This window comes from Xenopus laevis, chromosome 2L (assembly GCF_017654675.1).
Source record: "Xenopus laevis strain J_2021 chromosome 2L, Xenopus_laevis_v10.1, whole genome shotgun sequence".
NCBI classification, from domain to species: Eukaryota; Metazoa; Chordata; class Amphibia; order Anura; family Pipidae; genus Xenopus; species Xenopus laevis.
Genome location: NC_054373.1, coordinates 15,019,351 through 15,037,596, shown reverse-complemented (window position 1 = coordinate 15,037,596; position 18,246 = coordinate 15,019,351). Strand labels below are relative to the sequence as shown.

Here is an 18,246-nt window from a genome sequence, read left to right as displayed (position 1 = left end):
AAAAACCTCTGGAAAAATGGTACAATTCCGGTTTTCGCTCGATTTTATCGAGTACCCCCCCCCCCAGTGCGGTGAAACCATGCATTTTTAATAATAAACAAGGTTAAATCATGGTTTCTAGTTTGGTCCGACTTTTATTTTAATCAGAAATGTTTAGATTTTGATAAATAATCCCCTTAGATGATAACTATTTCAGCAGCATCTCTGAAGTATTAGCAACTATTGTATCAATTCTAACAGCTGCCTATAATGAAACTCAGGGATTCTGCTCGGCAGGAACAAACATAGGAAATTAATCAACTTAATGTATCTATAATTTAAAACTGTTTACATGGTCAGCGACCCCCCCCCCCGAAACTGCTTTAGAAGGTTAAAAATCAGATATACACTTCAATATTAGAAAAACTGTCACACGTAGAAAATTGTAAGTAATTGGAAAAAGTCTTTATTTCTGGCAAACTCTGAAACCAACTGAACTGAAAAAAGTATTGGAAGGTGAACAACCCCTTTAAAGGGACACAGTCATGGGAAAACATGTTTTTTTTTTCAAAACGCATCAGTTAATAGTGCTGCTCCAGCAGAATTCTGCAGTGAAATCAATTTTACAAAAGAGCAAACAGATTGTTATATTCAGTTTTGAAATCTGACATGGGGTTAGACATATTGTCAGTTTCTCAGCTGCCCCCAATCATGTGACTTGTGCTCTGATAAACTTCAGTCACTATTTACTGTTGTACTGCAAGCTGGAGTAATATTGCCCCCCCCCCCAGCAGTCTAACAACAGAACAATGGGAAGGTAACAGATTGCAGCTACCTAACACAAGATAACAGCTGCCTGGTAGATCTAAGAACAGCACTCAATAGTAAAAGCCAAGTCCCCCTGAGACTGATTCAGTTACATTGAGTAGGAGAAATAGCCTGCCAGAAAGTAGTTCCATCCTAAAGTGCAGGCACAAGTCACATGACTGGGGCAGCTGGGAAACGGACAATATTTCTAGCCCCAGGTCAGATTTCAAAATTGAATATTAAAAAAAATCTGTTTGCTCTTTTGAGAAATGGATTTCAGTGCAGAATTCTGCTGGAGCAGCACTATTAACTAATGCATTTAGGGGAAAAAAACAACAGTATCCCATTAAGTGAGAATTTATTTTTATTTCCTGGACTTTTAAACAAGCCACAATATCCGGTTTCATTAAAAAAAAATATAGAAGCCTTATAAATCCTTTAGCAAGTTGTGGACCGGGAATCTGGACATTCTGGATAACAGCACTCAAAAATTGTACATTTCCCTTTCTTCAGCTCTCACAGCCAGTTCAGGAAAATAAATGTATTGTATTTCAGGTCATGTTTTTTGTTACAAAGTACAGCGGTTTGTTCAGTTAAATTCTGCCACAATTTTACATTTCATCACACAACTAAGAGGTTATAAAACACTGTAATATAAGATTCTTGTATGTGGGTATTTGTTTAAGCAAGTAATTGCGGGTAAAGTTGCTGTACCATGTTACCTAATAAAAATGTTACAGGGCAACCCTTTTGAAATAAAAAAAAATAACAAAAGTGATATAAAGGTGATACCTTTATTGGCTAATATAATCATAGCAAGCTTTCAGAACATTTTAGTTCCTTTTTCAAGCGGATTACCCCCTTGAAATTACCTGATTTAAGCAAGTACACACACGTGTGCGTTGAAATCTTCTTCCTGCATGCGATTCTAATTGGATCTTCCAAGACAGATATTTTTTGCAAATCTCTCTCTCTCTATACACACACACACACGTAGATAGGACTCGCACACCAGTGTTATTTTATTCTTAGATGCATCTTAGAATAAAATAACACTGTTTTATTCACAAAAATGGTGTGCGAGTCCTTCTATCTACTTGTATGAAGAAAATTGATCTACGCACCCGAAGTGATCTTAAATCTGGTAAGAGTGCATACACACAAAGACTTTTTAGACAGATTTTCCACAGGGCACCTAAACTCTGCTCAGACAAGTTGATAACTGTGACCAGCTGTTGGAAAGACCCAGGAGGTCTGCCAGCCTGTACAGACTTTAATACATATGCAGTAGGATCCTCATAAGATACATGTAAGTGCTATATACCAAAAATCAAAGATGATCACATGTTAAGAAGCTGTTGAGTTCAACAACAGGGCCCTTACAAGATAAGCAAAAGGACGATGGTGCCACTCCCTTGATGCTCAGTCACATCTCCACAATAATAGGAACTAAACACCATTGTTATGTGGGTGCTGAACCATTCAGCCATTATCATATCAACATTTTGGAAAAACTTCAAAGTCCCTTTGTACGGTTAACCCCCATCACAAAGGTGTACAGATCCTATTTTTATTATTTATTGAAAAAAACACAAAACGTTCTGCATATTGATAGCGCCACCCATCACATTTCGATACATACAATACCTGGAGGTACAGTGGGCTGCCAGGATTGAAGGAACAATATGCAGCCATCCATATTTGGGGCCGGCTATATTGTATCCATAAGTTGACAAAAAAAAAAGTGACAGACTGAACTGTGGTGCAGTTTTATGGTTACAGTTGTAAACACCAAAATGCCAGCAATGCATAGCAGTAACTATCAAGAGAGGAGCATACATTTATTTTTTAGCAACCTAAAAAAACAAAACCACAAATCAGGAATTAATTAGCTTAAAAAAAATCTTTAAACCAACAATGTTAATAGCATTGTTCACCTTCCAATACTTTTTTTCAGTTCAGCTAGTTTCAGATAGTTTACCAGAAGGAGGTCTTCCAATTACTTTCTTTTTTTAATGCGTGACTGTTTTTCTAATGCTGAAGTTTAGTATGTAATTTTCACCTTCTAAAGCAACTCTCGGGAAGGGTGGGGGTCACCGACCCTGTAAACTGTTGTAAATTGATACATTTCTTATATTTGTCCCTGCTGAGCAAAACCCTTGAGTTTCATTACAGGCGGCTGTTACAATTGATACAATAGTTACCAATACTCAAAAGATGCTGCTGAGAAATGTATCAACTAAATGTTGCAAAATTGTAACAGTTCAGAATCTGCACCTGAATTACTGAGTTGCCAGACTCAAACACCAGAGAAAGGGACATTAAACTTTAAATTTGGATTTTGGAAAAACAGTAAAAAAAAAAAAAAAAGGAGTGTAATTAAAAAGTTTATTTCTGGTGAACAATCTGAAAAAAATTTTGGAATGTGAACAAACCCTTTAACTATAAAGTTGTTCAAGAGCCCTTGACACACAGACATCCTCTCTCATTTGAGATAAGGACCTCTCCATGGTGCAAAGATGTAAGCAAAGAATTATATATTACCATCCTGATCTAAACATTCACATTTAGATTAAAGGATTCCTTCAACTGTTGATTCCCTGTATGTTACGCCAAACAGAGGAGATATATGTACATCCTGGACCTCGATGTTGCTAGACTACAGTTCCCATAACTCTCCCAAAAATATCTGAAGATCCAAACCTCCAGCTGGTGAATTATAAACTCAGTTCAGCAACAGCTGGACAACAGCAGTTTGGGCAACACTGACACGTATACTGAGAATACCCAGCAACCAGCGATCCATTAAATCCATTATTTTTTTTATATACCTAATCACCTAACCCTAATTAGCACAATGTAATCCTAAACAATTTTCCAAAATGTTCATTGGTTTAAAGTTATTGATAATGTACAACTGCAATTAGCATCTGGCTGTTTATATTCTCTGCACTGCTGGTTCTTGAAACTGTATCAGAATTCAGACAGGAGCAAGCTTTTGCTACATTGTTTCAGAAGTCAGAACCAGAGGAAAGGGATAAACACTGCTCTCAATAACAATTACATTAGCAAACTGCAAGTAGCATCTGTCTGGCTATTTCCATTCTCTGCACTGCTGGTTCTTGAAACGATATACAAAGAAAAAAGAAAATGAAAGAACCGGCCCACATAATTGCACCTTCCCATGCATAAACTCCGAATTAGATTAGAAGTGTAAAAATTAAAACATAACCTTTAATCAGCATTTAAAATAAATGTCCAAACAGTAAAATTAAAAAAGCAGTTAGAAGCAGGGAGCTGATTGACTGGGTAAAAGGAGGGTTATTATGAGTGGTTAACCAATAATGATTGGTTAATCCCAGTGGGTATTGGGTATCTTTCCTGCAACCACCATGCGATAATCACTTTAAGAGTACCCTTTATAGCACCAACCCCTTCATCCATTTAGAGCTCCCTCCCATAATGAGAAAATTTGGCCATATAAAGGAGATAAATAACAAAAGCCTACGGCCTGGAGTTATATGCGAGAAAGGAGAGTATAAACCAAATTAACAAATGGCTACCTAACCGTACTGGTAAATACCAGGGGTAGTATCGGTTGGAATTCAAAGTGCTTCGGGCACTTAATTCAAGCGATTACCTTAAGATTCTAACCCACGGGTCATTCCACCAATTCCAACCCATTCACCCTCATAATACACCACCCGATCTGTAGTACCCTTTAGTTGTAATGCAATGTGCCTCAGGCACTTAATTCCAGCAATTAGCTAAGGTTCTTAACCTGTTTGGACATTTATTTGAAATGCTGATTAAAGGTTATGTTTTAATTTTAACACTTCTAATCTAATTCGGAGTTTATGTATGGGAAGGTGCAATTGCGTGGGCCATTTTCTTTGTATATAGATATTATCTGACCCTGCTCACCATACACTGTGTTTGATGGTTGGCGCTCCCCAACACCATACTTTTTCATTCTTGAAACGATATCAGAATTCAGACACATGGAAGGTTTTGCTACATTGTTTCAGAAGTCGGAACCAGAGGAAAGGGATAAACCCTGCTCCCAATGGCTGTTTATACTCTCTGCACTGCTGGTTCTTGAAACGATATCAGAATTCAGACAGGATGAAGGTTTTGCTACATTGTTTCAGAAGTCGGAACCAGAGGAAAGGGATAAACCTGCTCCCAATGGCTGTTTATACTCTCTGCACTGCTGGTTCTTGAAACGATATCAGAATTCAGACAGGATGAAGGTTTTGCTACATTGTTTCAGAAGTCGGAACCAGAGGAAAGGGATAAACACTGCTCTCAATAACAATTACATTAGCAAACTGCAAGTAGCATCTGTCTGGCTATTTCCATTCTCTGCACTGCTGGTTCTTGAAACGATATACAAAGAAAAAAGAAAATGAAAGAACCGGCCCACATAATTGCACCTTCCCATGCATAAACTCCGAATTAGATTAGAAGTGTAAAAATTAAAACATAACCTTTAATCAGCATTTAAAATAAATGTCCAAACAGTAAAATTAAAAAAGCAGTTAGAAGCAGGGAGCTGATTGACTGGGTAAAAGGAGGGTTTTATGAGTGGTTAACCAATAATGATTGGTTAATCCCAGTGGGTATTGGGTATCTTTCCTGCAACCACCATGCGATAATCACTTTAAGAGTACCCTTTATAGCACCAACCCCTTCATCCATTTAGAGCTCCCTCCCATAATGAGAAAATTTGCCATATAAAGGAGATAAATAACAAAAGCCTACGGCCTGGAGTTATATGCGAGAAAGGAGAGTATAAACCAAATTAACAAATGGCTACCTAACCGTACTGGTAAATACCAGGGGTAGTATCGGTTGGAATTCAAAGTGCTTCGGGCACTTAATTCAAGCGATTACCTTAAGATTCTAACCCACGGGTCATTCCACCAATTCCAACCCATTCACCCTCATAATACACCACCCGATCTGTAGTACCCTTTAGTTGTAATGCAATGTGCCTCAGGCACTTAATTCAGCAATTAGCTAAGGTTCTTAACCTGTTTGGACATTTATTTGAAATGCTGATTAAAGGTTATGTTTTAATTTTAACACTTCTAATCTAATTCGGAGTTTATGTATGGGAAGGTGCAATTGCGTGGGCCATTTTCTTTGTATATAGATATTATCTGACCCTGCTCACCATACACTGTGTTTGATGGTTGGCGCTCCCCAACACCATACTTTTTCATTCTTGAAACGATATCAGAATTCAGACACATGGAAGGTTTTGCTACATTGTTTCAGAAGTCGGAACCAGAGGAAAGGATAAACCCTGCTCCCAATGGCTGTTTATACTCTCTGCACTGCTGGTTCTTGAAACGATATCAGAATTCAGACAGGATGAAGGTTTTGCTACATTGTTTCAGAAGTCGGAACCAGAGGAAAGGGATAAACCCTGCTCCCAATGGCTGTTTATACTCTCTGCACTGCTGGTTCTTGAAACGATATCAGAATTCAGACAGGATGAAGGTTTTGCTACATTGTTTCAGAAGTCGGAACCAGAGGAAAGGGATAAACACTGCTCTCAATAACAATTACATTAGCAAACTGCAAGTAGCATCTGTCTGGCTATTTCCATTCTCTGCACTGCTGGTTCTTGAAACGATATACAAAGAAAAAAGAAAATGAAAGAACCGGCCCACATAATTGCACCTTCCCATGCATAAACTCCGAATTAGATTAGAAGTGTAAAAATTAAAACATAACCTTTAATCAGCATTTAAAATAAATGTCCAAACAGTAAAATTAAAAAAAGCAGTTAGAAGCAGGGAGCTGATTGACTGGGTAAAAGGAGGGTTATTATGAGTGGTTAACCAATAATGATTGGTTAATCCCAGTGGGTATTGGGTATCTTTCCTGCAACCACCATGCGATAATCACTTTAAGAGTACCCTTTATAGCACCAACCCCTTCATCCATTTAGAGCTCCCTCCCATAATGAGAAAATTTGGCCATATAAAGGAGATAAATAACAAAAGCCTACGGCCTGGAGTTATATGCGAGAAAGGAGAGTATAAACCAAATTAACAAATGGCTACCTAACCGTACTGGTAAATACCAGGGGTAGTATCGGTTGGAATTCAAAGTGCTTCGGCACTTAATTCAAGCGATTACCTTAAGATTCTAACCCACGGGTCATTCCACCAATTCCAACCCATTCACCCTCATAATACACCACCCGATCTGTAGTACCCTTTAGTTGTAATGCAATGTGCCTCAGGCACTTAATTCCAGCAATTAGCTAAGGTTCTTAACCTGTTTGGACATTTATTTGAAATGCTGATTAAAGGTTATGTTTTAATTTTAACACTTCTAATCTAATTCGGAGTTTATGTATGGGAAGGTGCAATTGCGTGGGCCATTTTCTTTGTATATAGATATTATCTGACCCTGCTCACCATACACTGTGTTTGATGGTTGGCGCTCCCCAACACCATACTTTTTCATTCTTGAAACGATATCAGAATTCAGACAGGATGAAGGTTTTGCTACATTGTTTCAGAAGTCGGAACCAGAGGAAAGGGATAAACCCTGCTCCCAATGGCTGTTTATACTCTCTGCACTGCTGGTTCTTGAAACGATATCAGAATTCAGACAGGATGAAGGTTTTGCTACATTGTTTCAGAAGTCGGAACCAGAGGAAAGGGATAAACCCTGCTCCCAATGGCTGTTTATACTCTCTGCACTGCTGGTTCTTGAAACGATATCAGAATTCAGACAGGATGAAGGTTTTGCTACATTGTTCAGAAGTCGGAACCAGAGGAAAGGGATAAACACTGCTCTCAATAACAATTACATTAGCAAACTGCAAGTAGCATCTGTCTGGCTATTTCCATTCTCTGCACTGCTGGTTCTTGAAACGATATACAAAGAAAAAAGAAAATGAAAGAACCGGCCCACATAATTGCACCTTCCCATGCATAAACTCCGAATTAGATTAGAAGTGTAAAAATTAAAACATAACCTTTAATCAGCATTTAAAATAAATGTCCAAACAGTAAAATTAAAAAAGCAGTTAGAAGCAGGGAGCTGATTGACTGGGTAAAAGGAGGGTTATTATGAGTGGTTAACCAATAATGATTGGTTAATCCCAGTGGGTATTGGGTATCTTTCCTGCAACCACCATGCGATAATCACTTTAAGAGTACCCTTTATAGCACCAACCCCTTCATCCATTTAGAGCTCCCTCCCATAATGAGAAAATTTGGCCATATAAAGGAGATAAATAACAAAAGCCTACGGCCTGGAGTTATATGCGAGAAAGGAGAGTATAAACCAAATTAACAAATGGCTACCTAACCGTACTGGTAAATACCAGGGGTAGTATCGGTTGGAATTCAAAGTGCTTCGGGCACTTAATTCAAGCGATTACCTTAAGATTCTAACCCACGGGTCATTCCACCAATTCCAACCCATTCACCCTCATAATACACCACCCGATCTGTAGTACCCTTTAGTTGTAATGCAATGTGCCTCAGGCACTTAATTCCAGCAATTAGCTAAGGTTCTTAACCTGTTTGGACATTTATTTGAAATGCTGATTAAAGGTTATGTTTTAATTTTAACACTTCTAATCTAATTCGGAGTTTATGTATGGGAAGGTGCAATTGCGTGGGCCATTTTCTTTGTATATAGATATTATCTGACCCTGCTCACCATACACTGTGTTTGATGGTTGGCGCTCCCCAACACCATACTTTTTCATTCTTGAAACGATATCAGAATTCAGACAGGATGAAGGTTTTGCTACATTGTTTCAGAAGTCGGAACCAGAGGAAAGGGATAAACCCTGCTCCCAATGGCTGTTTATACTCTCTGCACTGCTGGTTCTTGAAACGATATCAGAATTCAGACAGGATGAAGGTTTTGCTACATTGTTTCAGAAGTCGGAACCAGAGGAAAGGGATAAACCCTGCTCCCAATGGCTGTTTATACTCTCTGCACTGCTGGTTCTTGAAACGATATCAGAATTCAGACAGGATGAAGGTTTTGCTACATTGTTTCAGAAGTCGGAACCAGAGGAAAGGGATAAACACTGCTCTCAATAACAATTACATTAGCAAACTGCAAGTAGCATCTGTCTGGCTATTTCCATTCTCTGCACTGCTGGTTCTTGAAACGATATACAAAGAAAAAAGAAAATGAAAGAACCGGCCCACATAATTGCACCTTCCCATGCATAAACTCCGAATTAGATTAGAAGTGTAAAAATTAAAACATAACCTTTAATCAGCATTTAAAATAAATGTCCAAACAGTAAAATTAAAAAAGCAGTTAGAAGCAGGGAGCTGATTGACTGGGTAAAAGGAGGGTTATTATGAGTGGTTAACCAATAATGATTGGTTAATCCCAGTGGTATTGGGTATCTTTCCTGCAACCACCATGCGATAATCACTTTAAGAGTACCCTTTATAGCACCAACCCCTTCATCCATTTAGAGCTCCCTCCCATAATGAGAAAATTTGGCCATATAAAGGAGATAAATAACAAAAGCCTACGGCCTGGAGTTATATGCGAGAAAGGAGAGTATAAACCAAATTAACAAATGGCTACCTAACCGTACTGGTAAATACCAGGGTAGTATCGTTGGAATTCAAAGTGCTTCGGGCACTTAATTCAAGCGATTACCTTAAGATTCTAACCCACGGGTCATTCCACCAATTCCAACCCATTCACCCTCATAATACACCACCCGATCTGTAGTACCCTTTAGTTGTAATGCAATGTGCCTCAGGCACTTAATTCCAGCAATTAGCTAAGGTTCTTAACCTGTTTGGACATTTATTTGAAATGCTGATTAAAGGTTATGTTTTAATTTTAACACTTCTAATCTAATTCGGAGTTTATGTATGGGAAGGTGCAATTGCGTGGGCCATTTTCTTTGTATATAGATATTATCTGACCCTGCTCACCATACACTGTGTTTGATGGTTGGCGCTCCCCAACACCATACTTTTTCATTCTTGAAACGATATCAGAATTCAGACACATGGAAGGTTTTGCTACATTGTTTCAGAAGTCGGAACCAGAGGAAAGGGATAAACCCTGCTCCCAATGGCTGTTTATACTCTCTGCACTGCTGGTTCTTGAAACGATATCAGAATTCAGACAGGATGAAGGTTTTGCTACATTGTTTCAGAAGTCGGAACCAGAGGAAAGGGATAAACCCTGCTCCCAATGGCTGTTTATACTCTCTGCACTGCTGGTTCTTGAAACGATATCAGAATTCAGACAGGATGAAGGTTTTGCTACATTGTTTCAGAAGTCGGAACCAGAGGAAAGGGATAAACACTGCTCTCAATAACAATTACATTAGCAAACTGCAAGTAGCATCTGTCTGGCTATTTCCATTCTCTGCACTGCTGGTTCTTGAAACGATATACAAAGAAAAAAGAAAATGAAAGAACCGGCCCACATAATTGCACCTTCCCATGCATAAACTCCGAATTAGATTAGAAGTGTAAAAATTAAAACATAACCTTTAATCAGCATTTAAAATAAATGTCCAAACAGTAAAATTAAAAAAGCAGTTAGAAGCAGGGAGCTGATTGACTGGGTAAAAGGAGGGTTATTATGAGTGGTTAACCAATAATGATTGGTTAATCCCAGTGGTATTGGTATCTTTCCTGCAACCACCATGCGATAATCACTTTAAGAGTACCCTTTATAGCACCAACCCCTTCATCCATTTAGAGCTCCCTCCCATAATGAGAAAATTTGGCCATATAAAGGAGATAAATAACAAAAGCCTACGGCCTGGAGTTATATGCGAGAAAGGAGAGTATAAACCAAATTAACAAATGGCTACCTAACCGTACTGGTAAATACCAGGGGTAGTATCGGTTGGAATTCAAAGTGCTTCGGGCACTTAATTCAAGCGATTACCTTAAGATTCTAACCCACGGGTCATTCCACCAATTCCAACCCATTCACCCTCATAATACACCACCCGATCTGTAGTACCCTTTAGTTGTAATGCAATGTGCCTCAGGCACTTAATTCCAGCAATTAGCTAAGGTTCTTAACCTGTTTGGACATTTATTTGAAATGCTGATTAAAGGTTATGTTTTAATTTTAACACTTCTAATCTAATTCGGAGTTTATGTATGGGAAGGTGCAATTGCGTGGGCCATTTTCTTTGTATATAGATATTATCTGACCCTGCTCACCATACACTGTGTTTGATGGTTGGCGCTCCCCAACACCATACTTTTTCATTCTTGAAACGATATCAGAATTCAGACAGGATGAAGGTTTTGCTACATTGTTTCAGAAGTCGGAACCAGAGGAAAGGGATAAACCCTGCTCCCAATGGCTGTTTATACTCTCTGCACTGCTGGTTCTTGAAACGATATCAGAATTCAGACAGGATGAAGGTTTTGCTACATTGTTTCAGAAGTCGGAACCAGAGGAAAGGGATAAACCCTGCTCCCAATGGCTGTTTATACTCTCTGCACTGCTGGTTCTTGAAACGATATCAGAATTCAGACAGGATGAAGGTTTTGCTACATTGTTTCAGAAGTCGGAACCAGAGGAAAGGGATAAACACTGCTCTCAATAACAATTACATTAGCAAACTGCAAGTAGCATCTGTCTGGCTATTTCCATTCTCTGCACTGCTGGTTCTTGAAACGATATACAAAGAAAAAAGAAAATGAAAGAACCGGCCCACATAATTGCACCTTCCATGCATAAACTCCGAATTAGATTAGAAGTGTAAAAATTAAAACATAACCTTTAATCAGCATTTAAAATAAATGTCCAAACAGTAAAATTAAAAAAGCAGTTAGAAGCAGGGAGCTGATTGACTGGGTAAAAGGAGGGTTATTATGAGTGGTTAACCAATAATGATTGGTTAATCCCAGTGGGTATTGGGTATCTTTCCTGCAACCACCATGCGATAATCACTTTAAGAGTACCCTTTATAGCACCAACCCCTTCATCCATTTAGAGCTCCCTCCATAATGAGAAAATTTGGCCATATAAAGGAGATAAATAACAAAAGCCTACGGCCTGGAGTTATATGCGAGAAAGGAGAGTATAAACCAAATTAACAAATGGCTACCTAACCGTACTGGTAAATACCAGGGGTAGTATCGGTTGGAATTCAAAGTGCTTCGGGCACTTAATTCAAGCGATTACCTTAAGATTCTAACCCACGGGTCATTCCACCAATTCCAACCCATTCACCCTCATAATACACCACCCGATCTGTAGTACCCTTTAGTTGTAATGCAATGTGCCTCAGGCACTTAATTCCAGCAATTAGCTAAGGTTCTTAACCTGTTTGGACATTTATTTGAAATGCTGATTAAAGGTTATGTTTTAATTTTAACACTTCTAATCTAATTCGGAGTTTATGTATGGGAAGGTGCAATTGCGTGGGCCATTTTCTTTGTATATAGATATTATCTGACCCTGCTCACCATACACTGTGTTTGATGGTTGGCGCTCCCCAACACCATACTTTTTCATTCTTGAAACGATATCAGAATTCAGACAGGATGAAGGTTTTGCTACATTGTTTCAGAAGTCGGAACCAGAGGAAAGGGATAAACCCTGCTCCCAATGGCTGTTTATACTCTCTGCACTGCTGGTTCTTGAAACGATATCAGAATTCAGACAGGATGAAGGTTTTGCTACATTGTTTCAGAAGTCGGAACCAGAGGAAAGGGATAAACACTGCTCTCAATAACAATTACATTAGCAAACTGCAAGTAGCATCTGTCTGGCTGTTTACATTCTCTGCACTGCTGGTTCTTGAAACAATATCAGAATTCATACACATGGAAGGTTTTGCTACATTGTTTCAGAAGTCGGAACCAGAGGAAAGGGATAAACACTGCTCCCAATAGCAATTACATTAGGAAACGCCAAGGAGAGTCCGTGCATACTGGAAATCAATTTAGAATTAAATATTTACATCATATTAAAAAAAAAATTCAGTTTTTGGGAGAAATAACCATTAGGCTCAAACTGCTAAACAAAAACGGAGATTTGGTGTCACCCAACGTGGCTGAATAGGAACTTTCACTTTTATATAGACTTCTCCCCATGGGGCCCCAAGGCAACGCCTTCCCAGCCCAACTCTACAACAGACCCTGGGGGGGCACGAAGTGCCACAGCCGTCGGTAAGTGACCACTGTCGAGTACTGGAGGCCGTAATGGTGCAAATCCCTATAGGCCTCACATGGCTGCCCGCGCGGGGCACCTTGGGATATATCACTATACGATCAGGCCTTGCCCTGCCTCAATTGTCCCTCCTCCGCCCCCCTGGTACCTCACCTCCTGGTTAAAGGCGTTAACGGCGTCCATGGTTCGGTGCTGAGTAGGCAGAGAGGGCGGGGAGAAGACTGCGTGTCTGTGAGGCAAAATGTGGCGATTATTCCGTGACGAACTTAACACCACTTCGGCTCTCTTTTCTGCTCCAACATGTCCCACCGGAACGACCAATCTCCCCGCTACCGTAGCGAAGCTGCACCTCCGCCTTAATCGGTACGAAGCGGAGTGGGGGAAACAGACGGGTCTTGGAAGCCCTTTCTCGCCGGAACAAGATGGCGGACGCCGCGCGAAGGACGCTGGGAAATATTTACACCGCCTCTTCGAATTCGCAACGCCTTCCAGTGACTTTAGGGACGTCCCGTTCGACTGAAAAACTGGGCATGCGCACTGTTAACCTGGAAATACGGGCGGGAACTGGCTCTTGGCCCCTATTGGTCCAGCTAGACCGAATTGAGATGATAGTGAGATGATGGTGCTTGTTATTGACAGGGTGGTACATGGTTACCTGTGACGTTAGAGTCATTTGAGTAATTTGTTTTCAACTAGTGCCTAAGCTGCAATTGGTCTATATTGGACCCCCGTCTGCTTCCTCCCTAGAAATCACCCTTATAACTGCGCCTATTACACTTATTCATGGTTTTCTGCTGCAAGGCCCCGCCCCTTTTGCAGTTTACTATTATTAACATGTATTTATATAGCGCCAACATATTGCGTAGCACTGTAAAGTAAATGTGATTATACAACTAAATCACATGAATTCTATACATAGAACATGTGGAGTTACATACATCACAATCAATACAGGTACAAAAGGTGAGGAAAGCCCTATGCAAAAGAGCTTACACTCTAAAGGGAAGGGAGTAATACACAAGGTGTGGGAGTGGGCAAAATTGAATTAAGTGGTGAGAAATGTGGTGCTGTATGTGGTGTTGCGTTTGGTAGTTAAGCAGAGTGAGGGTAGGCTTCTCGAAAGAAGTGCGTTTTAAGAGATTTCTTGAAAGCAGAAAGGTTGGGAGAAAGTCGGACAGACCGTGGGAGAGAGTTCCAGAGGAGGGGTGCAGCCCTTGCAAAGTCTTGAATGCGAGCATGTGAGGAGGTAATGAGAGAAGAGTTGAGTAGCAGGTCAGTAGAGGAGCGTAGTAAGCGGTTGGGTGAGTATATGGAGATGAGTTCAGAAATGTAGGGTGGGGCAGAGTTATGAATGTCAGGGTCATTAATTTGAATTTTATTCTGAAAGGTAGCGGAAGCCAGTGCAGGGATTGACAGAATGGCGAGGCAGAGGAGGAGCGGTTGCTGAGGTGTATGAGCCTCGCAGCAGTGTTCATTATGGACTGGAGAGGTGACAGTCTCTGGAGGGGGAGGCCAATTAAAAGAGAGTGTGACATGCCACTGGCCTGCACATGCACTTTTATGGGGGAATTAGCATTTGGTAGGCAGGTAAGCGTAGGATTTTTGAGCTTCGAGACAGGGACACCAAGGCTTCAGACAAAAACACAGGTTTATTATGCACTGGGCATTCCCAACGAAAAGGCAACAGAAAAAATGTTCAGGTTACAGTTCAACAACTTCACTGTAGAACATGCAGGGTACAGTTCAGCAAATACATTCCAGGGTTTTCCCCCTCTGGTCGCTCACCATCAAGGGAAACTCTCACCCTCTTGCACTTTGAAGTATTTGGGCTTCACACTCAGCCCTGCCGGCTTACCCTCCTGGGACTCAGACTCACCAGCCTCTGCCAGTCCTTTTCTCTTTCTTTCCCCACAAGGGATTTAGGCTCCAACCTCTGGAAATCTTGCTGGCAGCAAAACTCCTTCTGCCCAGCTCTGTCTCTCACAGCACCTCACTTCCCTCCACTCTAGGAGGTGTTTGGAGAGCCCTGAACTGTGCTCACACAGCCCTTTTACATTGCCAGGTAGCTCCTCTCTCAGCTGCCACTTAAAGGAAAACTATACCCCCCAAACAATGTAGGTCTCTGGGTATTTCTGGTCAGGTGATCTCTGAGACAGCACAGAGACCATCACAAAATGGTGGCTCAAGGCAAGAGATGTAAAAGGGCAATATTTACTTAAATATATATTCCAGTTTGGTAAGATTCTTTAATATGCCACTTAATATGATATGAACTATCTGTTGCTTAAGTGTTCATTTTGGGGGTATAGTTTTACTTTAATTACCTGGCTGAGAGAGGAATATTAACCCTACCTGAGCCAAATATTCCTTTGCAGCACATACAATACAGTTTAAATGCACTCTTTTATGTGCCTTTTGCTCTAAGACAGTGGTGTTTCCCAAACACCCTGTCACAAGAGTTACAGTAGTCTAGACGTGATATGACGAGAGAGTGAATAAGAATTTTTGCAGCATCTTGGGTGATAAATGATCGTATTTTGCATATGTTCCTTAGATGGAAGTGACATGATTTAATAAGTGACTGGATATGAGGAGTGAATGACAGGGCAGAATCTAGGATAACCCCAAGGCACCGGGCCTGGGGAGAGGGGGTGATAGTGGAATTGTTAGCTATGATGGATACTTCCAGGATGTTACTGTTATTACAGATGTTATGGTAATTAGATCATCCAGTTTAAGATTTCAAAAAAGGTGCGAGGACCTCCAATAGTAAAGCAATCAGTTAAAAAATTTTAAAAATTTTATTAGGACATTAAAAAACCTAACGCGTTTCATGCCTGTTGGGGCACTTACTCATAGTCTATGAGTAAGTGCCCCAACAGGCACGAAACACGTTAGGTTTTTTCATACCCCCAACTGTCCCGTTTTTCGCGGGACAGTCCCGCTTTTATCCGCCTGCCCTGCTGTCACGTAATGTGGCCTAAATGTCCCGCTACACTGTGGGGCTCTGTCGCTCTTCCTGGTGCTTTTTTACCGAAGTCTCGCGGGAAGAGACTTTGTCGTGATCCACACATACAAGGCAGACTTACACTCTCATGGTCCCAGTGCACGTTTGTTCGCTTCTCGTCCGGGGCCAGATTTCTGTCCCTTCCCATCAGCTCATCCAAGAGCTGTGCTGCCGAAAGCATCGTGACTGCTTCCCGTTCGCCTCGCCACACTAAACCTTGTTACCCCAAAGCTTGCGAGGGGGGAAAAAAACAAAATGACCGCCGCAACAAACTTTTGCCCCACAATGCACCCGGGCACCTTCTAGTCAGAGGGCATACACGCCTTCAATGTAGGCGACGCCGACCAAAAGCTAGAGATAGGACAAGCCCTCTCATTGTTTCTTGAGGGATTGGCGCATAGGTTTTGTTGTCAGTGGCGGGAATGGTGCCTGTAAGGCAAAGGTTTAGGTTGTGATGTAATGGCATCTCCAGACTAATACTGTGTGCTTCATGCATTTCTTCATGTATTACTTAACCAAAAAGCTTACCACACAAGTGGCTGGTATAGAGAGTGTGTGTGTGTGTGTGTGTGTGTGAGAGAGACTTACTGTGTCTGTGTGAGTTACTGTGTGTGAGTGATTGGTACATTTGCTGTTGTGTGTGCGTGATGCCAGCTGTGCCCACACTCATGCCCCTTATCCCCACTCTATTCACACAGTGCCGAGGCAATAAACTCACTCTATTTTACCATTAGTCTACACTGACATCAAAGTTCCAGGCACAGATTCTTTCCCCTCCTCTCTCCCCACTAGCCCTGGACTAAGGCTGTAGCTCTCTGGGTGTTGGTGCTGGGAGATGTAGTTCAATAACCTGTGGAGGGAAACCAGTTGCACTACGACTTCTACATCCCCCTTAGTAGGGACTGCCATACAGCTCTCCCTGCCCATTTAAAGTGATACGGCTTATTTACAATTTGTAAAATGAACATGGTAATTAGGGGTGTGGCCACAAAAATGGGCGTGACCAAACTATTTTTGTCCCTCTTTTGATTTCCAAAATGTTGGGAGGTATGTTTTTTATGTCCTAATAAAAAATTTTCAATTTTTTAACTGATTGCTTTACTATTGGAGGTCCTCACCCCTTTTTTGAGATGTTGTTCTGGACTTGCACCCTGGGACTGGGGTGAAATGTGAGTAAATCCTCTTAGATTTATTTAATATTTGAATTTGATTATTTTTTTTTTGATTCATTAGTTATTTTTGAGTAGTACCGTATATACTTTTCTGTCACTATACAGATCATCCAGTTTGTTTACTCTGGACCTCATCCTTCCACAGGGCCGATGACAAGACTCCCACCCCCCTCCGTGTTTTGCATAGGGAAAGTTATTGATAAATCAATCCAATGCATCCTTAAGTATTGGAATTATTTGATTTGATGCTATTTTTCACTGATGTTTTTAGAGCATTCTAAAGGGCAAAGAATAGTCCCTGTGTATTCTAAACTGTCAATCAATCGGTGCATTTCTGTCTTATGGAAATGTTTGCCAGTGTTCTGTTAAAGGAAAACTATTCCCCCAGAACAAGTCCGGACTGAGAATTAAGATAGGCCCTGGCATTTCAGGTACACAGAGGCCCAATCAGCCCCCACCAGCCCACTAAATAGTGACTTTCTATGGCAGCCCCTCTGGCATTTGGCAGAACCCACAGATTGCCAGTCCTGGCCTGCCCCCAAAATAATGTTATTTCTCCATAAAAATATATTGCATAAAACACCCTGCTTCATATCAATAAACCATTTTCATAAAAATAAACTTTTTTTAGTAGTATGTGCCATTGGGTAATCTTAAAGTGATACTGACACGTTCCTATAAAAATAGGAACAGTAAATAGAAGCTGCATGTGAACTATAAGCAGCTGAAAGCTCCCCAAAGCCACCCCCAGCCTGGCGAACTTCCCCAGTGTTTTTTGAACCAATATGGGTGTGGTTGGGCAGCATGCCGCCCCCTAAAATCCTGCCACCCTAGGCCCGGGCCTAGGTGGCCTTTCCACAGATCCAGCCAATAATGACAGTTTGTTAATGTGTCATTAATTTGACAGCAATATAACAAATCCATGCAACCTTATGTGAATTTGTTGTGCTTACAAACATTTTTTTACAATTTAGTGAGTGACACGTTAATAACTTTGTACTTACCAACACTTTTGTGAATTCCCTTTTCAGACTTTACTTTTTTCAATACATTCATTTTCTACCAACTGTGCCCATTCAGCCAAAATGAACAGCAGGTGGCCATGGCCTG

The 18,246-nt window shown here is 40.7% G+C and overlaps 1 protein-coding gene and 1 long non-coding RNA gene across 4 annotated transcripts in view; both read right to left on the bottom strand.

The window, feature by feature from the left end:
* Window positions 1-13,534, bottom strand: part of scaf4.L (SR-related CTD associated factor 4 L homeolog) — an 86,990-nt gene extending 73,456 nt beyond the window's left edge. Inside the window, exon 1 of one of the 3 annotated variants that reach the window (XM_018245944.2) lies at window positions 13,111-13,534. In XM_018245944.2, coding sequence (XP_018101433.1) covers window positions 13,111-13,140 — 30 coding nt within the window. In that variant the 5' untranslated portion in view covers window positions 13,141-13,534. The remainder of the gene's footprint in view (window positions 1-13,110) is intronic. The other 2 variants (XM_018245942.2, XM_018245943.2) reach the window with 2 other exon arrangements.
* LOC121399817 lies at window positions 4,101-5,352 on the bottom strand. The gene is made up of 2 exons (XR_005965285.1): window positions 5,088-5,352; window positions 4,101-4,965 (listed from the first exon to the last, which is right to left on the bottom strand). It is a non-coding gene; the product is annotated as an uncharacterized LOC121399817 (long non-coding RNA).
* Window positions 13,535-18,246: the final 4,712 nt, after the last annotated feature.